The following is a 27,976-nucleotide window of genomic DNA, read 5'->3' as shown; positions in this document are numbered from 1 at the left end:
CGGATCCAAATCTTCAGATATAAATAATTATTAAACAATTCGGTTCTCACTCGTCAACCGAGACAGCTCATCCGAGAAATTTTAATTGAGCTCCAATTCACTGGTAACTTATCCGTGGCTGTGGAACCAGGTGTTCAGACACAGATGAAATTATTGATTTCAAATCAATTGGAATACAGTCCGGAATACTGTTCTGAATTGTTCTGATTACATCTCGCTCTGATCTAAAAATCTTGATCCGAAATATCTTTGATTCCGTTTATAAAAAAAAATAGAAATTGGGGAAAATTTTTGAAAAATCTTTTCAACCTCATCCAAACCACCGCTCCTCAGGTGGATATTTCTTTCAGGACGTTCAACTCTTCTCAGCATCCATCTTCCCTGCATCTCTCAACTCCACGACATGAGTTCCTCTTTGCTAAATATCCTTGGTTTGCCTCTATCTGCAGCAAGCCCCATCGCTTAGATTTTTTGCCTAGCCATATCCTTTACGTTTGTTTCTCTCGGAAAAATCGTGCCATCCTGATTGTTCCTACAGCGCACGCCGTTCCTATCCTCTTCACGTACGCGTCTCTGGTGATTATCTCTCTGCCGCTCTTCTCTGCTATTTATACCTGCCGGCCAAGCTCCCTGTGCCCGGCCATGGCATCACCGTCGCGCTTGAGTTTGGACGTCGCCAGTCTATGCCATGTCGTTCCCTCTGCCTACAGCAGTAGCAACGTGCGACCTGCCCTCCGTGCCGGTCGTCCTCACCAGATGCGCGACCCTGCTCGGCTTCCCTCTTTGCATGCGCGCAGAGCATCACCAGCCGCCGTGCTGCTTGCCGATCCATGGTCGTCGCTCGCCAGACCTCGCCCCATGGTTGCCGTGCGCGTGCCGCCGGGTGGTCATCTGCCTCGTCTATGTCCACGGGGTTCACTCGCACGGAGCTCTGCGGCCTCGCCTTCTCTGTCCTCGTCGCAGCAGTCATCTCGCCGATCATCCCCAGCGCATCCTGGACCCTCTCCGCTCCTTGCTGCTTGGTCCCAGCTCGCGCCCAAACTCCCTCTGCCCGTCTCCGGCTCCCTGCGCGCGCGCCTGCTTCCTACGCCGCGCGCCGCGAGCAAGCTCCCAGGTGCTCGACTAGCTCGCCCTCTCCAGCGCCTGTCTCCCCTGCTGTGAGCCCAGTGCCTAGCCCCAACTCCCCACCGAGTTCCCTGCGCGCTCGGCCGGAGCTCTGCTCCCCTGGTCCTCTGCGTTGCGCTCCTTGTGCTTGCGCAGCTGAACGCCGTGCCAGGTACTGCGCACTGTTTTGTCCGATGTCGAGCTTAGCTCGGTTTTTGTTTCTCTGCAGCATCGTACACGGCATGTCCTCGCTGCTCCCCATCGTGCCGTCGATCCCGCTTGAGCCCTTCGCGTTCATCGAAGCTCCCTGGCTTGACTCTGCCCAGTTCGCGTCCTGCTCATCTTTGCGTCGCGCGCATAGCGTTCCGTTGTTCCTGCGCGTGCTGCTGCGAAGCTCCCTGTTCAGTCTCTTCCATCGTGTTGTTATGCGCGCAAAGTTTTCTGCTCGCGACTGTGGTCGTGTTCATCGAATTCGCCAACGCTTTTTTGCTGATTCAACTGTCGTCGTTCCGCGCGCCAGCAAGAAATCCCAAAAATCGGGTGAAGACGAAGCTTGTAGCGCGATATTCCCCAAGCACTCGACAAATTGCCTGGATCGGAAAATCGCTATCGATCTCGCGGATTCGAGTCAGCCGTTGAAACAGTAAGCTAATAATTTATTCAGAATAGTTCGATCGTTGAATGAATTAATGTGTTAGTGCGAGGCTCATTAGGGTGCTCGATAAATTGCGTGAGTCACGAAACTCTCGTCGACTTCACAGTTCTTGCGATTATCGAGCCAGATTCAGTTATAGCGAGTTATTTCGCTATTCTGGTCACTTAGCTGAATTAGTGGACCGAGTAGAATTTTGGTAGGCATGTGTGATGATAAAATATTTTAATCATTTATAAGGATATAGTATAATTTATAAGGCAAGGGATTAGTTCAGAATTTAATTAATTAACTGATAAGTTATGATTAGGCTAATTGTATTTCATATGTATAGTTTGTTATTCGTGATGTTTGCGTTAGGTTCGAGAAGCGTAATTATTGCATGTAGTCGTATATTAATAACTAGTGATTCCGTACAAAATTGTACAACGCCTCGCCGCTAGGTGTTTAAATTCGTCATCACGTAGCACTATTTAGGGTTTTTGATATTCATGTCAATATGTATTCATGTGCATAATGCATTCCATTTAGGTACGTTAATTAATCGCGTGATGCGGAGAACCCGAGCCAAGTCGACCCCAAGCGCGGACTACTCCGCATGGAGATGCTGATGAACGAACCTGCCTGATCAAGTGCTAGGACAAGGTGTATCGCCAAGTGGTCGTCACCTAACAACACTAACCTAGTGTTACCCAGGCAAGCCCCGGTGCATGCAACCCCTTCCTTGTGTTTTTAAATAATTTTTGCACACTTTAAGTCTAGTGAAATGTGCATTAGGTTTATAGGAGTTGCTTGGAAACCCTTTGATGCATTGCCTTCCTTGATATCCATACCTTTATAGATACTTCTGGTGAAGTATCAAAATATGATTTACAAAAATGCTTAGCCCTGCTCAGATCTTGTGGATAGAGGTTGTCTTTTGCGTTAAGGCCTTGCTCAGGGGTTATCCTGAGGAAAGATGACTTCTACATGCAAGAATATTTTCATTGAGAGCGTGGTGGGATCTTACTGCAAAGTTCCCTGTGATGCTCTTTTCATCCTAAGGAACACAAACAATCCTAAGGGTGGAAGTACTTAAATCGGAACTTGGGCTAGGAACAGGTGATGTTCTACCCAGGTTGATTAAGGATTGGATGCGTATGTAGGCTTGATGATCGAGGACCCTTTAACTGGTCACATGCTTCGTCATGGGTAAGCTTTGCCTCGGGCAGACTAAGGCCAGAATAAGATAACACGGAATGGGCGTGGAGCGGCGGCGAGAGTAGCATGTACCCTCCGTGGCAAGAGGCTGGACGGTGGTGTATCTGTGCTCTCGGTTCGCGTGAACCTGATCTGGTCTTAAGAACCCCGGTGGCGGGTTGACATATGCAAGGGTTAAGTGCTACATATGTCGTGTGATTGGAGATCCTCAACTGAGTATAATCGATTCGGATCGCCGTACCTTCGCGGTTATGAAGACTTGGTCACTGCCCTACAACCTAAGTCAGGATGTGAACCTCATGAGTAAAAATGATGTTGTATTGATGAGATGGATTAAAATATTTAATCCGTCTTTATCTTCTTATTGAGGATGATCACTTGAGCTAGCATATATTTCAAACTTATACTTTTGTTAATCACTCCGATAAAATAATGTAAAATTTTTGTAACCTGTAAAATTTGGTAATAAGATTTCCGCTGCAAAAATGTTGTGTATGTGATTTGTGTTACTTAATCCCGCGGTTCTGGTTGTAAGTGGTTTATCCGATGTCCTTGGGCAATCGGACGGATCCTGTTAAGTTATCTGGTGCACATGCATAGCTGTCTGAGGTCTTTGAGACAAGGACAGGTGCATGTGGGCCCAATAACTTGGGAGGTTCTGCCACACCAGATAGGCAGAAATGTGCTGACCTATGTTGATGATATCATAGTGAAAAGCACGAAGCAAGAAAATCACATTGCTGATTTGCAAGAAACATTTGCCAATTTCATGCAAGCTGGCCTGAAATTAAATCCAGAAAAATGTGTTTTTGGAGTGAAGAAAGGCAAGTTCCTTGGCTGTTTGGTATCAACGAAAGAAATTGAAGCTAACCCAAGCAAGATCGAAGCTATCCTTCGGATGGAGCCACCAAGCACGAAGAAAGGGGCTCAACGGCTGGCAGGAAGATTAGCATCATTAAACAGATTCATATCTAGATCAGCGGAAAGAAATCTGCCATTTTTTGAAATACTGAAGTCAGCCGAAGTCTTTCAATGGGGCCCGACACAACAAAAAGCTTTTGAAGAGTTGAAAAAATATTTGATTGATTTAACAACATTAACTCCACCCACGCCAGGGGCTCCATTGCTCTTATATGTGGCAGCATCGCATTCTGCAGTGAGTGCGGCACTGGTACAGGAGAAGCTAGATGGTTAGTGTTGGGGGCCTTCGGCTTCCGAAGGTCCTCAAAAACATGATTTAACAATGTTTTCCAAGAGAAATGTGTAAACAGGTACCTTCAAAGTTAGGTTGCGGGTATACAAAAGCACGGTTAAAGACGAATCTTGACTGGGACGAAAGGCGATCACGACGAAGGATAAGACGATCACGAAGTTGTGTGCAGAAAAGCTTCGGCATAACGGCAGAAAAGGGGAACCGACTTAAAGATGAAAAGCCAAATTAGACCTCGAAGAATTACTATAGAATTATTGTTAAATATAATGGGTATTAATGTAATTTTGCATGGGCTGCGACCCGTGCCTATAAATAGGTGAACAGTGTTCCTGTACTGTTCACGCTGATTTGGCATTGGCTTTTGCGTCACACTTGTACTTTTACCTTCTCACAAGCTGAAGGTACATTTGCAATTTGATGTCATTTTTATTCTTCCATCATAATAAAATGGAAATGAATTGACAATAATATACAACTGTTCATGTTATCTTTATGTTTTATATGTTTCCTTCTTCATTATTATATTTTATGCTGATGAAGGTATGTCCTTCATAACCTTCGTCCAAGAAATCATTATATCCTTGGGGAAATAATGCTTCGGAGGACGAAGGATATCAATATTTAACATTTTTGTGTTGCCTTGTTCTTGATTCATAGCATTTGAGAACAAGTCCCCAACAGTCAGGCTAAAAAGCAAGCTCCAGTATACTTCGTCTCTGAAGTTTTAAGTCCATCAAAGAAAAATTACACAGAATTGGAGAAGGTACTATATGCTGTGTTAATGGCCTCCAGAAAGCTTCGGCATTATTTTCAAGCATACCACATAATTGTTCCTTCGTCACAACCTTTAAAGAACATCATGAGGAACAGAGAGGCTACTGGAAGGATTGGAAAATGGGCTGCAGAGCATAATGAATTCACCATTGATTATGTGTGAAGGAAATGGGTGACGCCTAAGAGGGGGGTGAATTAGGACTTCTTAAACTTTTACTAAACTAGGCCACAATTAAATCCCTAGAGCAAAACCTATGCCAATAATCAAACTAGAATGTGCAAACTAGGTTTTGTCTAAGTGTTGTTATCTCTACCGCAAAGGCTAAGTTTCAATCTACACTAGATAAGTATGAATACAAGATTGAAACTTAAATGCTTAATATAAATGCGGAAACTTAAAGAGCAAAGTAGAGAAGCAAACTCTCGTGGATGACGCCGGTATTTTTACCGAGGTATCCGGAACCGCGCAAGGTCCCGACTAATCCTCGTTGGTGCCCCTACACAAAGGGAAGCCCACGCGAGGGTCAAGCACCTCGGTCGAGTAACTCCGTAGAGAGCGGCGGGCCTTCTCCACGCGCAAGTGGTGCTCCGCTTCCGGCTACTCTCATACGCTCCCCGCCGTCTCCACTATCGAGCTTCCGGCCGAAACGCCGCGGGCCTCGTTCCCTCCGGTACACGGTGGTGGCCGTGACACAAACGCGGTTGTCACGGTCTCGCAAGACTCTCGCCCCACTCGGTACAATTACAACGACTCACGCAAGAGCCGAGGGGTTGTGAGGTTTGTCTAAACTCACTCAACAATCTAGGGTTCACCTAGAGCAAGCGCTAAAGCGGTCTAACTAACCTAAGTACTTCGCAAAGCACCTACGCTAATCACCGAGTGATTCTATTAAGCACTTGGGTGTTTGAGCTCTTGGAAATGTGCACTATATGCCTTGGTATGTTGCTTCGGCTCCCACACCTTCAAATGGCCGGTTGGGTGAAGTATATATAGGCCCCAACTCAAATATAGTCATTGGAAAGCAGTTCTGCAGCGTTCTATGGCGCACCAGACAGGTGCACCGGACTGTCCGGTGGTGCACCGGACATGCCACTTGTACTAGCCGTTAAAAGTAGCTGTTGGAGCTTCCGAAGATGGCACACCGGACATGGCGCACCGGACAGCCCATGTCTGCTTGTCGTATTTTGGCCATAACTTTTAGCTCCGAACTCTGATTTCGATGATCTTGTACTTTTTGGAAAGCTTATGAAATTCTCTACATCGCTGAGTTGAAGCCATATCAGTTTGAGTAAATTTGGCACACCGGACAGGCCAGTGTGCACCGGACATCCTATATGCTACTTCAGTTTTTCAGCAATTCCGACTTCGTATTGTGGGCATAACTTTTAGCTCCGAACTCCGATTTTGATTATCTTGGACTTTTTGGAAAGCTTATAAAATTGTCTACATCTCAGAGTTGAAGCCATGTCAGTTTGAATAGATTTAATGTTGTGAAACACTTCCAATTCAGTCAGCTCTTCGTCTCAACTTTATCAACTTCACTTTTGTTTTGTAGCTTTGTATCTCACTTCTACTTCTTGATGTGTTGGACTCTTAGCATGTATAAAGTGTCTTGAATATTACTTTGTAATGTCTTATATGAGTCTTATAATGTCTTCTTTGAGGTGTTACATCCTTAGAGCCTCAGTCCAATTCACTTCGCATCCTGTGAACTACAACACACAAATACTTGGAAAATACATTAGTCCACAGGTTATGTTGGTCATCAAACACCAAAACCTATTGAGCTAAATGGCCCGGGGTCATTTTCCTTACAATCTCCCCCTTTTTGGTGATTGATGACAACACAACCAAAGCAAGCAAATATAACAAACATTTGAATGAAAATATGCAATCTACTTGCTAGGATGCATGATTGTCCCCATAGAGTGAGATTATGGACTTAAGCCTCCCCCTAACTCCATAATTCACATACTTCCTATTTTAGTCCAAAATGCAAAAACCACTTGAAAGATCAAAATTTTAATTTGGTGGTGTTTGGTGTTTGATAACATTTTCATTGCTTTGGTCCCTACAACTTCTCCCCCTTTGGCATCAACCACCGAAAAGGAAGACATTAAAAGCATATAGGAAGCAAATAAGACTTGCCCTCTCTAAAGAATTATCAATTAATATCAATAGAAGCACTAAAAGATTACTCCCCCTAAATGAGTGTTCTCCTTTAGAAAGAATTTTCTCCCCCTTTAGAGACGAAGAAAAACTCCCCCTGACAGAGATCTTCTACTTAGGAAAAAGCATGTGAGAAATAGAGGTGCAAGACATAATTTGAATAGACTAACTTCCCTTATGCATAGGTAACAAAATATGAGTTAATAGTATACACATTTATAGCAACATGGGAAGTATAAGATATGAAATATAGTCTAATCAAATATTGGAGAAGACATATAAATGATACTTAATGTAGTCTCAAAGATACCAATCGAAAGTCAATGGCGGACCAATTGAAAACCAATGGCAGGCTTGTGAGACATGAAAGTTCTTGGAGATTTTGCAGTGGAAGATTGTTGTCATTTTCCGGGGACTTCATTTTCCTTACAATGAGACTATCACATAAAAATAGACTTGAAAAGGTGTTAGTCTCAAAGTCTTAGATTATAGAGTAACCTCCCCCTGGATTTGTGCATACAAGTTTTGAATACTTGTAGGAGACATGCACTTTGATTTGATATCAAGAGGGGCAAATTATCTATAATCCGAACTTTGGCACATATAAGTTAAATGATACAACTTGTAGAATATGAGTGTTTTACCTGTAGCATTTAAAATTATTAATTGATGTATCATTTACTATGGAGTGATAAAGAAGCTATGTGCCGTGCTTAAATACACATTTTAAACCGTGTAGGTTTGCTTAAGTGTATGAATTGAAAACAAGCAGTCCTACCATGTGATTTACCTAGTATGCATGCGTTTAAGAAAAAGTAAGTACAAATTGTAATACTAGGCATGAGAGGTAAAACTAGATACAAGAAAATAGATACGCATATCTAAAAATAAGGAATACAATAAATCTAAATACCTTAGTCATGGGTGGGGAAATTTGGGTCCAAAGTATCTACTAACCCTCTTGGCAATAAACTTGATCCAATGTGATGTATCCCATGATATACATCCTAACTTTGCCAAGTCTCCAAATTTCCCGTTGACCTTCGGTCCACTCACTTCCCTTTCAGGATCCAAACCTTCTTGGTGCTTTTCATAGTTGAAATTATTTCCTTTGGCACCCAGATGCGTTTGGCCCCCTTTCCTTTGTTGGCTTGCTTGTTGGCCTTGATTGCTATCACCTTTCCATTCTTTTTCTTCTTGATCAAATATGGTGTAGCAGCCTTTTTGTCCACCTTTTTGATGTAGGTGTTGGAGATTTTGCTTGATGGCTTTTGCTTGAGCTTTTGCCTTTGTTTATCCCCGGTTGTTGCCTTGCATTGGAAAGACTTATGGCCTTCCATGTGGCATAGCCTACAAATCACAGTTTCTCCCTCCATAGGCTTGTTCACTCCCGCAGTGGTGTTATCCTGTGGAGGTCGGATTTGTTTGGCTTTGCCTTTCTTGTCATACAAAGCCTTGCCAAGGCGAGCCACTTCCTGCCTTAATTGTTCATTTTCCTTTGCAACCTCATCCGAACATGTTTCTACAACAATATTCTCAACAAAAACTTGGTTGCAGGGGTTAGAATCATCAATTAAATCAAAGCAAGAAGTAGAAGCATCTTTCTTAATAATTTTAGGTATTTCAACTAAAGATGCTGCTGGGGTGCTACCGATGTTCTCTAGCTTAGTAGTTAGCTCATTATTGTGTATGCTAAGAATTTCCATTTTCTTTAGCAAATTTTCAATAGCTTCTTGGGAGCTAGCTAACTTAGCCTTAAGTTTTTCATTCTTTTTAATCAGACCATCATCAGTAGCAGTGGATGGAGCACTCGACTCTAATAGCTCAATTTTAGTTGATAGCTCACAATTTAGGTTTGCAAAAGTTTCAAATTTTTTTAGCAATTCTTTGTAATCATTTTGGGAGCTAATCAACTTATTTTTCAAAGTTTTAAGTTGAGCTTTTTGCTTAGTGCAAACATCCTGGAAAAATTTAACGGCTTCCGCAAGTTCATCTACAGAGGGCTTTCCCTCACCATCATCATCACTACTACTATCATCACTAGAGGATGGAATGCACATTTTACCTTTTGCCATAAGGCATTTGTGTGATGACCATGATGAGCGTGATGAGGACCGATGGCTGCGCGTTCTTGGAGGTTCATCTTCACTTGAAGAATCATCCCAAGTTCTGACACTTGTTAGCGCCTTGCCTTTGCTCCTCTCCTTTTTGGGTTTGGCCATAGTTGGACAGCTGTCCCTGAAGTGGCCCTTCTCCCCACATGTGAAGCATCCTCTCTTTCTTTGCTTTTTCCTGTCAATGTTAAAGAGAATATCTTCGACCTGCAGGGGCACACCCATTAGATTAATCTTGTGGATCATCCCCATTACCTTTCCGACGCGTCGGATTGTTTCTTCGTCCTTGGAGGATGATGTGCATGGTTGATTATCTTCATCATAATCACTTTCTTCTTCCTCCTCTTCTTCACTTAAGGAACTTGGAGTGGGGGCCTTCTTTTTGCCCTTCCTTTCATCACATGCAAAAGCATATGGCCTTGAGGAAGTTGGCTCCTCTCCCCGACACATTTTTCGTGACATCTCAAAAGCCATGATTTTCCCAATTACAATGGTCGGGGTCATGTTACTCAAGTCCTCTATGTTGTGAAGGATGGTGATGATGCTCCCATATCTCCGTTGTGGTAGCAGAGAGATAATCTTCCTCACAATGTCCGCATCACCTAGCTTATTTATGCCAATAGAGTTGAGCTCATTGATGATTAGATTTAAACGAGAATATATGTCTCTAACAAGCTCATCATCTCTCATAGCAAAAGTATTATACTCATTTAAGACTAGGCAATGTTTTTGCTCACGGACATTTGATGTGTCGTCATGGATCTCATGCAATTTTAACCAAATCTCATTAGCAGTTTTTAAGGTAAATACTTGATTAAAAATATCCATGCTAAGAGATTCATACAAGTAATTTTTGGCTCTAGCATTGAAATGAATTTCTTTTTCCTCACTCGCGGTGGGTTTCTCGGGATTCTTGGGGGGTTTCATCCCGTCACGAGTGACTCCAAACACCTAGATCAACAACCTCTAGGTAACAAGCCATTCTAGCACTATAATATGGGAAGTTAGTGCCGTCGAAGTGTGGTAGCCTATGGGTATCCATCCCTTCCTCTAAAAAGCGTCGGCTCTTTTAGCGGTGAAGCTAAAGCGTTTCAAATGAGCCAAAACCAGGCTCTGATACCAATTGAAGGAAATGGGTGACGCCTAAGAGGGGGTGAATTAGGACTTCTTAAACTTTTACTAAACTAGGCCACAATTAAATCCCTAGAGAAAAACATATGCCAATAATCAAACTAGAATGTGCAAACTAGGTTTTGTCTAAGTGTTGCTATCTCTACCGCAAAGGCTAAGTTTCAATCTACACTAGATAAGTATGAATACAAGATTGAAACTTAAATGCTTAATATAAATGCGGAAACTTAAAGAGCAAAGTAGAGAAGCAAACTCTCGTGGATGACACCGGTATTTTTACCGAGGTATCCGGAACCGCGCAAGGTCCCGACTAATCCTCGTTGGTGCCCCTACGCAAAGGGAAGCCCACGCGAGGGCCAAGCACCTCAGTCGAGTAACTCCGTAGAGAGCCGCGGGCCTTCTCCACGCGCAAGTGGTGCTCCGCTTCCGGCTACTCTCATACGCTCCCCGCCGTCTCCACTATCGAGCTTCCGGCCGAAACGCCGCGGGCCTCGTTCCCTCCGGTACACAAACGCGATTGTCACGGTCTCGCAAGACTCTCGTCCCACTCGGTACAATTACAACGACTCACGCAAGAGCCGAGGGGTTGGGAGGTTTGTCTAAACTCACTCAACAATCTAGGGTTCACCTAGAGCAAGCGCTAAAGCGGTCTAACTAACCTAAGTACTTCGCAAAGCACCTACGCTAATCACCGAGTGATTCTATTAAGCACTTGGGTGTTTGAGCTCTTGGAAATGTGCACTATATGCCTTGGTATGTTGCTTCGGCTCCCACACCTTCAAATGCCGGTTGGGTGAAGTATATATAGGCCCCAACTCAAATATAGCTGTTGGAAAGCAGTTCTGCAGCTTTCTGTGGCGCACGGGACAGGTGCACCGGACTGTCCGGTGGTGCACCGGACATGCCACGTGTACTAGCCGTTAAAAGTAGCCGTTGGAGCTTCCGAAGATGGCACACCGGACATGGCGCACCGGACAGCCCATGTCCGCTTGTCGTATTTTGGCCATAACTTTTAGCTCCGAACTCCGATTTCGATGATCTTGTACTTTTTGGAAAGCTTATAAAATTCTCTACATCGCAGAGTTGAAGCCATATCAGTTTGAGTAAATTTGGCACAGCGGACAGGCCAGTGTGCATCGGACATCCCATATGCTACTGCAGTTTTTCAGCAATTCCGACTTCGTATTGTGGGCATAACTTTTAGCTCTGAACTCCGATTTTGATGATCTTGGACTTTTTGGAAAGCTTATAAAATTGTCTACATCTCAGAGTTGAAGCCATGTCAGTTTGAATAGATTTGATGTTGTGAAGCACTTCCAATTCAGTCAGCTCTTCCTCTCAACTTTATCAACTTCACTTTTGTTTTGTAGCTTTGTATCTCACTTCTACTTCTTGATGTGTTGGACTCTTAGCATGTATAAAGTGTCTTGAATATTACTTTGTAATGTCTTCTATGAGTCTTATAATGTCTTCTTTGAGGTGTTACATCCTTAGAGCCTCAGTCCAATTCACTTCGCATCCTGTGAACTACAACACACAAATACTTGGGAAATACATTAGTCCACAGGTTATGTTGATCATCAAACACCAAAACCTATTGAGCTAAATGGCTCGGGGTCATTTTCCTTTCAATGTGCATAGATCTTCAATTCAGTCCCATGCGTTAGCAGACTTCATCGCTGACTGGACGCTAGGGGCTCAGGAAGAAGAGATAAATAAAGATGTCAAAGCTTGGACAGTGTTCTGCGATGGTTCTTGGGGAACCTTCGGCGCAGGAGCAGCTGCTGTTCTAGTAGCACCTTCGAAAGTCAGAATATGTTATGCAACCAAGCTAGACTTTAGTTGTACAAATAATATTGCCGAATACGAAGCAATCCTGTTGGGGCTTCGGAAGTTAAGGACAATGGGAATAAGAAGGGCTACCCTGAAAACTGATTCTCAAGTCATTTCTATCCATGTAGATTAAAGTAGCAAGGCAAGAGATCCCAAACTTGAAAATATCTGGATACAGTTCGAAGGTTGGAGGCTTCTTTTGAAGGTTTCTCTGTCAAGAACATTCCAAGAGGCGAAAATGAGCATGCAAATCTGTTAGCCAAATCAGCGGCTCAGGGGCTCCCTCTACCTTCAGAAGTATTTTTTGAAACAATAAAGGCACCTTCGGTTGAACTCATGGAGAGAGCAGTGCTAGCCATTTCTCCAGTACATAGTGAAGATTGGAGGACTGAAATCATATCTTTCCTCCAGGGTAACTGCCTCTCGGACGACGAAGTTTATAATAAAAGAATGGAAGCAAGAACAAGACCATATATCATAATAGAAGGGGAATTATACAAACATGGAGTTTGCTCCCCCTTCTCAAGTGTCTATCCAGAACCAAAGGTATAGAACTAATGAAGGAGATACATGCAGGATTGTGTGGATCTCATATTGGGTCTAGGCCTTTGCTGGGAAAGGTTTTTAGACAGGGATTTTACTGGCCGAAGGCAGCTTCGGATGCAGCAGATCTGGTCCAAAAGTGCGAAAATTGCCAAAAATGTGCAAGAGACCAAAAACAACCTTCGTCATTAACTCAGTTAATACAACCAACCTGGCCATTGCAAAGATGGGGCCTCGACTTGTTAGGCCCACTTCCACCAGCACAAGGTAATTTGAAATATGTCGTGGTGGCTGTAGAATATTTTTCTAAGTGGATTGAAGCAAAGCCTTTGGCTACAATAACTTCGGTTACAGTCCAGAAATTCTTCTGGCAAAATATCGTTTGTCGCTTCGGCGTGCCGAAGGCTATAACTGTGGACAATGGAACACAGTTTGATGCCGAAACTTTCAAAGATTTCTGCGACCAGATTGGCACGAAGATTCATTTTGCATCAGTCAGACACCCGGAGTCAAATGGGCTGGTCGAAAGAGCAAATGGTATTATAATGACGGGAATAATGAAGTTAATCTTTAATCAACCCAGAGGAAAGTGGCCTGATGAGTTGATTAAAGTGGTGTGGAACCACAATACAACTATATCAAGGTCAATAGGTTTTACACCATTCAAGATATTGTTTGGTGACAAAGCTATAACCCCAGAAGAAGCTAAAGCAGGGTCAATTAGAACAGTAGCTTCGGCAGAGGACGAAGCTGATTATTTTGTGGCAAAAGATACTATAGAAGGGACCAGACTTCAGGCTGTGGAGAATATCAATAAATATCAAGCTGAAACAATAAAATAGCGTGACAGAAAAGTTCGGCTGAAAAACATTAAGCCGGGGCATTTGGTACTTCGAAAAGTGGTCAATCCAAACACAGTAGGCAAGCTACAGCTGAAGTGGGAAGGACCCTTTCTGGTGGTATCTTCGTCAAGACCCGGTTCTTATAGGTTGAAGGATATGGACGGCAACGACATTCCTAGATCTTGGAATGCGGATGAGCTTCGACGATATTATGTGTAACTTGATGTAATCTTTTTTCATTTTTCCTATGGCACCCTTTTCCTTTCCAAAGGGGGAGAAAGGTTTTTAATGGGGCCATAGTTTGTAATTTTTCCTTTTTATTCAGCTCTACGAGAGCAAAATCTCCCAAAAATATGTAAAATGTAAAATCTGAGCATGCACCATCGAGTGCAGAAAAATAAAAAAACAGGGAGAAGCTCGAAAGTCGTCCCTAAGGGGATGCAGAGCACGACGAAGCTACAAAAAGCCGTTCCCAAGGGAGCGCAGCGTAAGTTTTCTACTCAAAAGTCGTTCCTAAGGGAATGTAGAGCCAAATACCGCCGAAATAGAAGGCGAAGAAGTTCAAAAGACGTTACTAAGGGGATGCAGAACTTACACCGAAAAGTCAACGGTGATACCACCGAAATAGACGGCGAAGAAGTTCAAAAGACATTTTATAAGGGAATGTATAACTTACACCGAAAAATAAGCGGTGAAGCCGAAAAATAAACGACAAAGAGATGTTGGTCATTTCTGAGGGAATGCAGAGTCTAGATGTGGCTTTGTATGTGTGTGTTTGGACATTCATTTGCACATTACATCACATCATTCATTGCATTCATATACATTCATTTAGACATTCATAAGATCATCATCATCATATCATAGACCACAGACAGTTGCTTTGGTTTTAATGACAAGGCTTCGACGAATACAAAAGAAGCAGATTTATGCTTCGTTGTGTACGAAAAGAAGGGAAGGTGTTTTTCGCCTTCGGCTCAAAAAGTACAGGTTTCATCCACAATCAAAGCAATGCATTCATGGATGAAAATGTAAAATGTATTACAAGGTATTGACAAATTTAAAGAATAATGTTTAATTCATAGATTACAATATTTTCTACAAAGCTAACTCAAAATTTTCTCTAGAACTTTTTTGCAGTAGCTTCGTCACTTCCCAACAAGCTTTGGTTCATTGATCTTCGGCTTCATCATCCTGTACATAACAAAGTAGTATAAGGAAAGCACAAATCTCGAGGAGAAGGTAAATCAGCAGACATAAGGTTATTACTGGCTTGAGGTGACTTCGAGCTTTGTCACCAGCTAAGCTTTGTCCACCCTTCGCCCAAATTTGAGTTACGAATCTGTTCCCAATGCTTCGGGCTAGGCCGGGGATGTCATTCAAGTCCGCTGGTGATAAGCTGAAGTTCGGCCTGTTTACAATATTCCCGTGCGTGCAACCAGCCTTCATAAAAGCAACAGCTGTGCCACGAGAAGCTAGCAGAGCGCAGAAGTCACCATGCCCAGCTATGACTTCATCAAGAGCATCAACTTCTCCTTCAACATGATCGAAGATGCCTGGTAGGTCTTCAGTTCAAGGTTTAAATTTTTCAGAACTGGCTCCAAATGAGTTGAAGACCTGCTTCAGTCGTTGCACGCACCGATTGCCGAAGTTCAGACATTTATCTTGAAGTTCCTTCAATGACTTTTGCAAGTTCAAACTCTTTGCAACTTCAGCTTCAAGCTTTGCATCAAAATCCTTCTTCTCTTGTTCGAAGCTTTTTGATTTCGTGGAGAGTTCACTATTTAATCTAGTAATCTCGGCTTGGGCTTCTGCCACCGAACCCTCCATTGTTTGAAGCACACGAAATCCTTCTTCTCCAGAGCAGCTTCGTGATCTTTAATTTTGCCCTCTAAGCCCTCAATTATAATCTCATTTTTCTTGTCCTCGAGGTCTTGTTGCATCCTTAAGGTTTTACTTAGTAGTAGACTCTGAAAAAATAGCCTTCATCAGAAGTAACTTTCATCTCGAAAACAATAAAAAGTTAAGGTAAGAACTTTACCTTAAAATTAGAATAAAACAAGCTACCGGCGATATGTTGCCGCCCGTATCTGCTGAGGTCGGCCTCAAGCTTCGGAAAGCCAACACTCTTCGATAGAGTGCTGACAACCTTCGCTCCAGTCCAGTCCTAGAGGCATCCTAAGCTCTCTTCGTCAACGCCACCGAAGAGCAACGCTCCTGGCTGGTAGCCGCAAGATATAGCATAATCTCTTAGATCCTCTTTTTCAGCCTTGGATAACTCCTGACCAATCATGTTTTGAAAATTGAAGTCCTCCGAAATATCTTCGGTAATCTTCTTCTCTTTGTTAAACACCTTCTCCCCTTTTCTAGGCACTGTGGCCAGGGTTTCCTCTGTAGTTGCAACAGTTTCTTCCGTGGCCATACCCAAAATCATCTTATCAATATCAGAAAATACGCCCACAAGATTTGTGGCTTCGGCCGCCGCAGCTTCGGCAGTTGTAGCTTCGGTGGGAGCAGCTTCGGCAGCTGGTGTTTTTGACGCTGAAGCCGACGGTGGCGTTTCATTAATAGCATCAATAACAGTAATAATCCTTCGCCTTTTTTCAGCAGGCTTCTTGATTGCTGCAGGCTCCTCCTTCTTCTATAAAAGCTTCATCAGTTATGGCTCTAGTGGACTTAGCTTGAGAGGTAAAGATTCGGTCATTACCTTTAAAATTTCCTCCACGTTAGCAGCAGGAGGCGTTGAAGGAATTTCTTTCTCTATATCAGTTGTTTTTGGCTTCGCAGCCGCAGCTTTTCTTTTCTTCGGAACAGCCACCTTCGGCTCAGGACTGGATTTTTTCTTTTTCAAATCTTTCTCATCTTCTTCTATCATTCTAGCAGCTTGCCTCTTCATAACACTGACAACTCTTTTTCGCTTTGGCCCTTCGGCACCCTTGCTTAACTGTTCATAGTCAGGGTATTCAAATTTCAGGGCATCCATTACTCGATTCAACCTTCGTTTAGGTCGGGTGCCGAAGGCCGCGATCATCAATTGATCTTCTTTCTTAGTATAGTTGCCCAGAATTTCATTGCACATAGCTTCAATCATTTCCAACCATTCTTGGCAAGGCTCTTTGAAATGTTTCTTGAACTTGAAGTGATAGGGCAGTCGAACAAGTTCATTCTTTTTCTTTTCTCCTTTAAGCTTCAGCATATTCCATTCCTTTAACGTCGGAAATACTCTATTGGCTAAGTATTCCTGCACCAAATCTCTAATACCGATATGCTCAGACACAACTCAGAATTTGCCCATAGCTTCTCGGCATGGTGACCCTTGCAGCATGTCGCACAGGGGCCTAGTTAACCCGAAGGTTAGGTCTAGTGGGCTCTGAACTATCTTCTCCTTCTTCTCATCAACCTTAACATAGAACCATTCATTTTTCCAACCGGTTGGCCATTTGGTGCGATAGCTGATTACCGGAGTCTTCATATCTTTGAGGTAAGCAAAGCTGTAACAGCTGAAATTCTCGTGTAGCCCATCTTCCCTAGCCTTCGTCTAATAATGAAGCTCGTGCACCCGGCAGAAAGCTTCGGCAAGCGGGTCCACTCCTTGGCTTCGGAGAGCCTAGATAAAGAAGCTAAGCCTAACGATAGCGTTAGGAGTCATGCAAAAGAAACCTCAATCCTGCTTTGAAGAAACTTCTGAAAACTACCACCTCATCATTTTCTGGCTTCGGAGTGGTTTCTTCCCCGCCAAAACGAATCAGCCTCTTCTCGGCTTCCCCGAAGTAGCCTAGCTTTATCATCATGGGCATATCAGCCTCAGAGACAGTAGACTTTCCAAAGTCCAAGTGGCTGGGCTTGGATGGCATGACGGTGTTCTAATTTATCTCTTCTTCATCAGCATCACCCTCTTCAATGTCAGCCTGTTCAGCTTCGGCAGCAGGTGCACCTTCGTTAGAGGCACCCTCTGTCACAACCAGTCCCGATTGCCTCATTACTTCGGAGATTGGGGCAGTCTCGGCAGCTTCAGCCTCCTCTCCGTCGTGTGTAACTCTAGCAGTTGAATGCACTCTGGCCATTTGATACTAAATTTCTTACGGTTTTGACGAAGTTGTTGACTTTTTGCAATTTTGCTGAAGCTCCCTCTTATGACGAAGCTAAACCAAGACGATGCTCTGATTGAGAATACGATGAATAAGCTTCGGCTATGGTCAAATTTTTTAGCAGCACAACAGTGCAATAGTAATAAATGTTGTGGTAACTTCACACCTACCCGTTTGTTTATATAATGCTGCAGGTGGGAAGGTGAATCATCAAGCCGCTCGCACCCACTGAACAGTCGCCTGCACCCACTAAACGGTGGACCACAATGCGCAAGAAGGTGAATCACAAGATCGCGCGTACCCGTCGTATGCTGCGACCACCTCGCACTCGGAATATTTAATCGTTTCTCGACAACGAGCTCAGGGAAGGTGTTTTTCGGACCTTCAGCATTCCGAAGCCTAAGAGAATTTTTCACGGGTCGAGCTCGTTACAAAAAACGATCTGGCACCGTGAAGGGGCTACTGTTGGGGGTCTGCTTCGTCGCCGAAGGTCCTGTGAGAAGAAACACCTTCGGAAGATCAAAACAGAAGCAGTGTCGAAGCTACCAATCAGGGAGCTTCGTAGCGTACCTTCAAGTGCACCGACTTTAAGATGAAAAGACCAATTGGCCCATGATAATTTGTGTTATGATTGTAACTGGTTGTAAAGGACACAAATGTAAATCCACACAGGCTGCACCCTGTGCCTATAAATAGATGAACAGTATCCCTGTACTGTTCACGCGGACTTGTATTCACTCGCACGTCACACTTGAATTTTTATCTTCTGTCAAGCCAAAGGTATAAATGTAATTCAATATTGTTTACATTAATTCATGATTAAGTATCAATAAATGTATATTATAACATCATTCTATTATTCATGTTGTTTCCCATGTTTCGTATGCTTCGTCTTTCATCTAAGTATACTATGATCATGAAGGTATGTCCTTCATGACCTTCATCCGAAGATCGTTATATCCTCAGGGAAATAATGTTTCGAAGGACGAAGGATATTAACCTTTAACCCATTTTTTATGTTGCCTTGTTCTTAATTCATAGCAATTGAGAACAAGTCCCCAACATTTGGGATGAAGGATGCTAAGCCCGCGAAGACACCTATGGGAACTGACGGACATCTAGACCTCAACAAAGGAGGTAAGTCCGTTGATCAAAAGGCATATCAGTCAATGATAGGTTCATTACTTTATCTTTGTGATAGTAGACCAGATATTATGCTTAGTGTATGCATGTGTGCTAGATTTCAATCCGACCCCAAGGAGTGTCACCTTGTGGCCATTGCGAATTCTTAGATATTTAGTTTCTACGCCTTGCTTCAGGATCTAGTATCCAAAGAGGTCTATCTTTGACTTAATCGGATACTCAGATTCCGACTATGCCGGGTGCAAGGTTGATAGGGAGAGCACATCAGGGACGTGCCAGTTTCTAGGAAGGTCCCTGGTGTCCTGGAGCTCTAAGAAACAAACATCTGTTGCCCTATCCATCGTTGAGGCCGAGTACATTGCCGCAGGACAGTGTTGCGCGCAACTGCTTTGGATGAGGCAAACCCTCCGAGACTTTGGCTACAATCTGAGCAAAGTCCCACTCCTATGTGACAATGAGAGTGCAATCCGCTTGGCGGCTAATCCTGTTGAACAAAGCTGCACTAAGCACATAGACATCCAGCATCACTTCCTGAGAGACCACCAGCAAAGGGGAGATATCGACATTTATTACCGAGAACCAGCTAGCCGATATCTTCACCAAGCCTTTAGATGAGAAAAGGTTTTGCAAGTTGCGTAGTGAGCTAAATGTCTTAGATTCGCGTAACTTGGATTGATCTATAGCATACATGTGTTCTATGCCTTTGATCATGTTACTTTGAGCTTTACTGTCTTTAAATTGCTTATATGTGGTGCTCAAGTTGTACAAGTCATCCCCAGACCTCACAAGTCCCTATGCACATGATGCACATGTTTAGGGGGGAGGATGTGCTACAACTTGACTTCTTTGAGACTAACCTGGCTGTTTGAGTGCACTTGAAGTAGTCTTGAAGGAACATTGAAAGGGAAAGTGAACTTGGACAAGGAAAGAGCTTCCTCTGCATTCCGGTAAAATGTATCCTGTCCTAAGTTCCTTTTTGTGTTCTCATTGCCTTTTTGCTCTTATTTGACATTTTGGTGTGGCAATGGGGTTAAAAGTCCAAAAGTGGTCCCGTTTTGGTGCTTAATGCCAAATAGGGAGAAAATTAAGGCCAAAGCAAATGAATCAACCAACCACTTGTGAATTTCAAAAATGTAGAGGTAGAAACTTTGTATTTGATCAAAACCATGTTATTGCAAAATTGTTCTCTTATGGGGGAGAAGTTTGATTATGGGAAAAAGGGGGAGCTTTATGCACTTGATCAAATTTTCTCTTGACAGATCTCTTGATTTTCCAAATAAGTGTATTTGACTTAGAGATAGGAAAAAGAATTTGTTTTGTGAAAATAAACCAAGTGGTGGCAAAAGTGATCCAAATATTCCAAATCTCAAGCGAGAAAAAATGGGTCTTCAAATCTGCACTTTTGAATGATGTTGCACTTTTAGTTGCTTTTTAATGTGTTGCATAAATCACCAAAAAGGGGGAGATTGAAAGGGAAATGTGTCCTCGGGCCATTTCTATAAATGTTTTGGTGATTAAATGTCCAATGCATATTGTTTTAGTTCATATGTGCTAAGTGGTTGAGAAGTGCAAATCAAGAATAAAGGTATCTTTCTAGCCCTAGTAAATTGTTTTTGGATACTAACATATCTCTCTAAGTACTAGGGAAACTGCCAAGAAAAGCGGAAATGAATTGGAGAAGTCTTGGCTGAGTTCAGCCAAACCAGCACCAGCCTGTGGTGCATCGGACTGTCCGGTGGTGCACCGGACAGTGCCCGGTGCCCAGGCTGGCCCGGCGATGAACTCGTCGCTCTCGGGAAAATGCGAAGGCGCCGCGGCTATAATTCACTGGACTGTCTGATGTGCACCGGACAGTGTCCGGTGCGCCAAGGGAGCCGAGGGCGCAACGGTTGGCTTCGCCTGAAAAGGAAAGAGATCGAGCACCAAACAGGAACTGCTCATGTCCGGTGGTGCACCGGACTGTCCGGTGCACCACCCGACAGAAGGCAATAATTGCCTTCTAATTGGATCTCCAATGGCTTCTAGCTGCCTTGGGGCTATAAAAGGAACCCCTAGGCGCATGGAGCACAATACCAAGCATTCTCTGATCATTCTAAGACGCCTAGACTCCGCCACCACACACTCGGATCGTTCTGTTAGAGATTTAAGCACCATTTGAGTTGTGAACTCCCTGCGCCGTGTTTTGTGCTCACATCTTGGCTTGTGTGCGTGTGTTTGTTGCGAATTGAGTCTTGCGTGTGTTGCTTTCCCTCCCTTACTCTTGCGGTTCTCTTATGATCAACATTGTAAGGGTTAGAGGCTCCAACTTGTGGAGATTCCTCGCAAATGGGAAAAGAACTCTAAAGAAAAAAGACCATGGTATTCAAGTTGATCATTGGATCACTTGAAAGGGGTTGAGTGCAACCCTCGTCCATTGGGATGCCACAACGTGGAAGTAGGCAAGTGTTACTTGAAGAAACCATAGGATAAAAACATCGTGTCTCTTATGTTGCTTTTCTCTGTGATTGATTTCTTCTCAAAAGCTTGATCTATATCAACTTGGTTTAATCTAACTAACATTTTATAAACCAAGTTTGTGCCATTAGTGTTGAATTTTGCAGGATCACCTATTCACCCCCCCTCTAGGTGCTCTCAATTTGGCTCAACAAATTGGTTCCTGAACCGAAAAGTGTACTTCAGATAAGCCAGGCCACCCTGGCTGGAGCCAACGGCGGCCTCCTTCGACATTTCCCACTCGCTTGCAAGAAGCCATACTTTGTATGCAATATGCTCTTGAACTAAGTCTCTTGTGTCAATATAGGTGCACACTGTGTTGAAAGCCGTCTGGCATGCTTGCACATCATTCCCATGTGCAATGGCTGGCCTCCTAATGCCGAAGCGAGACCATATAGGGCGTTGAATAATCCCTCTCACATCCTCCCTCTGATTCAGGTCATTCTTTACGTAAAACCATTTCTGCATCAAGGAGCCTGGCCACCTCTTCCAAAACGTCAGCACAGGGTAACTCGCCTCAGATCGAGGCACGAAGCTGTAACAACCAAAATTGTTGTGATAATGTTTCTTTCCAGTCGCCTTCGTCTCATAAGACAGCTCATGAACATTGCAAAAGCATCTTGCATCTGGTTCCAGTCCTTGGCTCCTCATGACCCAGATAAAACACCCACTTTAATAAGAGCTTCGAGGGTAATCTGATGAAGGTATATCTCAAATGTTTTCCAAACATCGACTAGCATCTTATGAAGCGGGAAACGAAGTCCAGCCTTCATAAAACTCCTGAAGTCTACCACTTCATCGATTTCTGGCAGCGGAACGGTGTCCTCTCCCCCAGCCCTCACTATAGACATTATGAAAATATTTTCCCTTTATCGATTCAATTTGTCCTTGCTTGATGGTGGATTTCCCAAAAACAACGTGGCTAGGTCTCCACGGCCGATCTTCGACATTCTCATCCTCACTCTCAATATCGAAGCTTTCACTATCGCTGGAGTTCTCAGATAACCCAGCCAGCATCTCATTGGTGATTTTTTCTATGTTGGTCTTCTACATAGCTTCGTAAAACCCATCCAGTCCAGGGTATATGATCTTCTTTTCCTCAGCCATTCAGACGATGGTTGCGTAGATGCCGAAGCTCAAAAGTCAATCGAGCTCGAGAAAGCAAAGTTAAAATGACAAACACAGCACAATCAGCTAGATAGCACGAAAAATACTCACGACACAGGCTTCTATATATATATACTCAGAGCCCCACAGTTTGGTGAGTCCCACAATTCAGAATGATTCGCTATTCAAGCGAAAGGAAGATGTTTTTTTCGGACCTTCGGCTAAAGGTCTTCGTTCACGTTGCAGTCTAAATTTGTTACAAAGAAATATATCAAAACTGTGAGGGGCTATTGTTGCGAGCCTTCCTCTTCCGAAGGTCCTCAAAAACATGACTAACCATATGTTTTCAGTATATGGATTATTACAGGGGCTTCGGCTTCGGCATAAAGGTCTTCTCTCATGGCAAAGACATACGATGTGAAGATGTAACTCGAAGGTGATAAGAATGGTCGCCGAAGCTATAGCCGAAGAGCTTCGGCTTAATATGGTGACGAAGACCAAATATGATGTTGACCGAAAGGGAAAAAGACTATTTAGTCCTTAATGATTCATGTTATGATTATAAATAGATGTCAGGGACATAAATGTACTTTTACCCGGGTTATGTCTCGTACCTATAAATAGATGAACAGTAGCACCATACTGTTCGCGCTGGATTATAATCACTCTCTCTTGTCTTCACCTTCGAGCAAGCCGAAGGTATCAATGTAATATGAATTCTGTTAATACTCATATATGTTTTGTGGAATGCAAATATAAATGAATCAACAAGATACAGTTATTGTCTACATCCTTTTGCGTTCATATTCATATATTAAATGATGAAGTATGTCCTTCTTGACCTTCGTCTGATGAATATTATACCCATGTGGAGATAATACTTCAGAAGATGAAGGTCTGTTATAATTAACAATTATGTTGCCTTGTTCTTGATTCACAGCATTTGAGAACAAGTGAACAACAGACGCTTTTACGTAAAACTTGTTATTTTTTGACGAAATTAGTGACTCAGATACCTTCGGCCACGACTAGAGATGGCAATGGGTAAATACCCACCGGGTATTACTACCTCATACTCATACCCACGACGCAAAAATAATCCCACCGGGTCACCCATATACACTGGCGGGTATGGATTTACCCCCATACCCATACTCATGTGGGTATGGGTCATCCATTGGGTCACCCGTACCCACAAAAATTAAACTACTATCAAAATATTATACTATACAAATTTCAAGTATATCTATATAAATACCGCTACAAAATTTTCTAGCATCATTTAATCATCCATTCAACACACCAAAGATAATTAGATAAAGTAATAACACTATGATAGTACTACATAGCACATTACATGTTCCATTACATGGTCATTAAATTGTTGTTAAATAATAAAAAGTTGGATGACTAAAATCCAAGTTCATGCTTGGGCAAAGTTTATATTGGGTATTTTATACCCACGGGTTAACGGGTATGGGTGAAGGCGGAACGTTCTAATACCCGTTTACCCATTGGGTGAAGATTTTTGCCCAATAACAGACCTACAGGTAGAATATTTAGCCCACATACATACCCTAATGGAGTAAATACCCATCGGGTATCGGATCGCGGGTACCATTGCCATCTCTAGCCACGACACCGCTTTAATTTTTTTTTCTTTTGTGGATAGGATGCTTGCATCTAAGCCCTCACATGTCATACTGTGTTGTACTATACCATAAAATATGACCTTTGTGCCGTTGCAATCTACTGTCATTGTACTAATAGCCTAGTACAAAGTGGTGCTAGGAATGTATTTATGGAAAACATTTTGAATCGACGATACAAACCAAACGACCTAATTAGGTTCGGATACTAGAACGGATGAATTTAGATATGGTTAACCTGTAAACCAAATAGACCGTATTTATTGATAAAAAATAGAATAAAACCTTGCAGAAGTTTAATATTTTTTTATTTCATACGATATTACAGTTTTGAAATAACACTATAAAACTTTTTAAGGAACTATTTTCTCAAGGAGGCAAGACCCAAACCGGAAATGCCGGGGGAAAAAAAAGAAGCAGAGGGCAGAGTGCGCTGGTACGCATTGTCGCCTTGCCGGTTGGTTGGTCAAAAGGATTGACGGACAGACCGGCCTCCCTTTTACAGTCTGTCTCTTCAAGTAGCGGAGGCACGAGCAATGGAGAAAGGCTTGAAAAAGGAGGGCGCCGCTGCCATTAAAGGCTCTCAAGGGACCGCGCTTGGGAGTGGGAGCGGGAGCAGTTGCAGCTGCAACGGTCACTTTGCTGGCTGCTGGGCCGGTCGGTTCCTTTGCCCACCAGCTCAGCTCACTCAATTCAACACTCTTCGAGCTTGCTTGCCCATCTCCCCAAACATCCGCCGCGCTTCAATACTTACAACGACTCAACGAGATCGCAGCTTCCATGGCCTTCTTTTCCGAATCCCAGACTCCTTTCACAAAACAGAAACAAAAATAAAATAAATCCCAGACTCCCAGAGACAGACAGACACAAGAGTTGGTGGCGTGGTTCCTTGTTTCTACCTCCCTGGGCTCCGTTTCTTTCCCTGCGAAGCTGGCTGGCTCGGCACGGCACTGCACAGAGCATACCGGCGGTAACTGAGAGGCCCTGCGGCGATGGGGAAGAAGCGAGCGGCGGCCGTGAGTGCTCCGTTCCCCGCGCCCGCCTCCGAGCCCGAGTCGGACCACTTCAGCGACTACGGCTTCGACCCGCAGCTCCTCCACTTCCCCTCCCAGGTCCATCTCTAGTTCTCAACACTACACTACTGCTCTACATGATTGCATCGACCTCTTCCAAAAGGAACAAAGATCCAATCATGCCTGCTGCATGCTGGACGCTGGTTACGTTCTTGCATCTTGTTGACGTGCGGTGTGGTTCCTCTGTTCCCCTCAGCCTGAGGCGAAGCGACCGTGGGGCAGGCGCCAGCGCCACCAGCAGCCTGCGCAGTTGAAGCCCCTGGACTCCGCGCGGTTCAAGCTACAGAAGCCCATCGCCAAGAAGCACCACCGCCAGCAGAAACAGCAGCAGCGCCGCCGGTGGTGGAGCTCCGCCGCCTCTGCCGCGCTCCATCTCTTCAGGAAGCGCCCCTCATCAACCAGACCCGCCGCAGGAGCTCCACCTCCCCAGTACGGGTCGCCCGCGTCGCCAACCGTGCCTATGTACCTCACCGACTGCGATGCTGGCGGGGACGACGGCGGCGGCGCGTCCGCGTGCACGTGCTGGGCACCGGCCGTGCGGTCCGGCCGCCTGGCCGCCGCCGAGCTTGGCGCCGCGGCAGTGGCGGTTCCCTACGTCAGCCTCAGGTCCACTAGCCTTGGCACTGGAGGCGCTCCGGTGATGCCCATCTACCTCGTCACCTGAAGCTAGCTACCTCAGGCCGACGCGGGTTTCTTCTTCAGAAGCTTGGACCACAAGACGTCAGTAAATTAAACCCTGTCCAAGCGCCTGGACTAGTCGGTCAAATATCAACTGCTTGCTTCTATAATTGTTCCTGGTTTTCTTCTCCCGTCTGTGGGGTATTTTCCAGATGTAGTTGCAGCAGCTGCGTTTTTCTTTCAAATTCGTTGCTCCAAGAAGGTTGCCGGCTCCTATATGGAAGTTCTGACTTCTTCAGTTTTGCGTTGAACTTTAGATTAAGAGACGATAGATTCTAGTATTAGAGCAACTTCAAAACAATGCTAAGAAGTTTCCAACAAAAAAAATTATTGAGGGCAGACTAAAAATTTTAAGAGTAAGATCATGTTTGTAAGCAACCCAGTTTTTAAGAAATTAGTTTTTATCTTTTAGCTAGAAGATGTCAGCTTCTTAGTTTTTAAGAAACTGATAATCCAATTTTTATAAACTAAGGTATGATATGTTTAGAACCACATCAATTTCTATAAACTAGCATCTAGATGCTTCCAAATATGTCCTAAATTATTATGTATATACTCCAACAACCCTCTTAAATAAAAACTGAAAAACAGAAAACTAGACTCAAAATTTTTAAAAAACACACCCTTCAAACAGCCCACTTTGCACATGTGTATGGGCTTTGGAAAAAGGGCCTTTATATGGGCAGCCCACTTTGCACCTACGTAATCTGTGTTCTCTTAAAATACTGCGGCACTCTTTTAATAGTCCACACATACTAAATGTGATCGGGAGGCAACAAGTCCAGGATTTCCTTAAAATACTGCCCACACAGTCCAGGATTTCCTTAAAATGCACCCTTTGCAAATATCTAGAGAGAACAAGTAATTGAGCCTTTCAGTTCATTGTTGCTCAGACTATGTATTTTCAGACTTTGATTCTAGAGATGTGCAGATAATAGTTTTAGATTGTGATGCATATGCAAATAGTATAATGCACAGATTGGATGTGATCATGCGTAATAAATGACCTCTTGTGTGTTCTCTATGTGCACGCCGTGAGCCACAAGTTTGTGTTCAAATCTGGTTCCATCAACTTCAGTAGCAGGATCATTAAAGTTGCAAGGGACATGTACGGATCACTCAACAAAAACTCTGATGCCTGCATAATGTTAGTGAACATATAGTTCTGCATACAGTTTTGCATTTAAGGATCTGTATCAATCATTTCAGAATTTAAACTTCGTGAACACCAGTAGAAATTTGTTTGAACCACATTCTCAGTCTTACAGACTCAGACTCCCATACTCACAGATTCAAGCAGACATTCTCGCACATTGTCGGATAATTAATTCAAGAAGACAAAACCAGAACACATTATAACATAAAGTGCCACAAACCCCACGATCACTAAGTATGTTCGCCACACGTGAAATGTTCGTTCACCGTCTGCACTCTGCAAACCTATTCGTTTATCGGCAGCACAATATGTTGCTAGGGTTGGGGATGGGTTAAAAAGCGTTCCGGCATGCATCAGGCCGTCCCTAGAAAGAATACGGGCAGTTCAAAGAAGAAAAAGAATACTAAATTCAACAAATGAAAATTCACAGCTCAATGGCTAGGAAGTCTGAAACATACCGGTGGGTGGCACATCGAAGGATCCAGCAGCGTCGCTACCTCCGAAGAAAGACGATGCAGCTAGATCTGATTGAACTCCTACATGTCATGCCATGGGATGACGAGGAACTCCTACACCATGGAAAGTATCTCGGTAGTCGCCTCCACTGTCGCTCCTGATCTCCATCACCGGCCATCTCCCACGGGAGGATTCGGCCGCGGACGAACTCCACTTCCCACAAGATTTGAGCCGACAGTGTTGGAGCAGCAGTCCTTGTCGGGACCATCTTACCCGCCTTCTCTTCGAACGCCGCCGCCTCCTCCTCTCCGGCCGCCGCCACCACCGCTTCCTGCCTCCACCACAACACCTACACACACGACAAAAGAAAAATTGGGGAGCCTAGAATCGCGTGGGCAGATAGATTGGGGAGGGATCAATCTCGTGAAAATATGTGGGAGGAGGTGGTGGAGGAGGGACTCTATTTTAGTTTCTATATTTGCCAATTTATAAATTAAAATTGAATAAAATGATAGGACTAAACATTAGTCCATATAAATTAAACACTCCCTAATTTG

The 27,976-nt window shown here is 43.8% G+C and overlaps 1 protein-coding gene across 1 annotated transcript; it reads left to right on the top strand.

Annotated features, from left to right (window-relative positions):
* Positions 1–24,764: 24,764 nt before the first annotated feature.
* On the top strand, positions 24,765–26,044 carry LOC100194384 (uncharacterized). The gene is made up of 2 exons (NM_001139416.1): positions 24,765–25,168; positions 25,326–26,044. Exons 1-2 carry the CDS (start codon positions 25,049–25,051, stop codon positions 25,791–25,793), a joined length of 588 nt encoding a protein of 195 aa, NP_001132888.1. The 5' UTR covers positions 24,765–25,048; the 3' UTR covers positions 25,794–26,044.
* The last annotated feature ends 1,932 nt before the right edge of the window (positions 26,045–27,976 follow it).

This window comes from Zea mays, chromosome 8, assembly GCF_902167145.1.
Source record: "Zea mays cultivar B73 chromosome 8, Zm-B73-REFERENCE-NAM-5.0, whole genome shotgun sequence".
In the NCBI taxonomy this organism is placed as follows: domain Eukaryota; kingdom Viridiplantae; phylum Streptophyta; class Magnoliopsida; order Poales; family Poaceae; genus Zea; species Zea mays.
Note: the sequence above shows the minus strand (reverse complement) of the source record. Positions and strands in the feature narration are given on the sequence as shown.

Bases quoted from the DNA above. Each gene is read 5' to 3' on its own strand.
- LOC100194384 (NM_001139416.1), top strand. From the start codon at position 25,049: ATGGGGAAGAAGCGAGCGGCGGCCGTGAGTGCTCCGTTCCCCGCGCCC. The intron at 25,169-25,325 runs GTCCATCTCTAG...TGTTCCCCTCAG, and splicing joins TCCTCCACTTCCCCTCCCAG to CCTGAGGCGAAGCGACCGTG.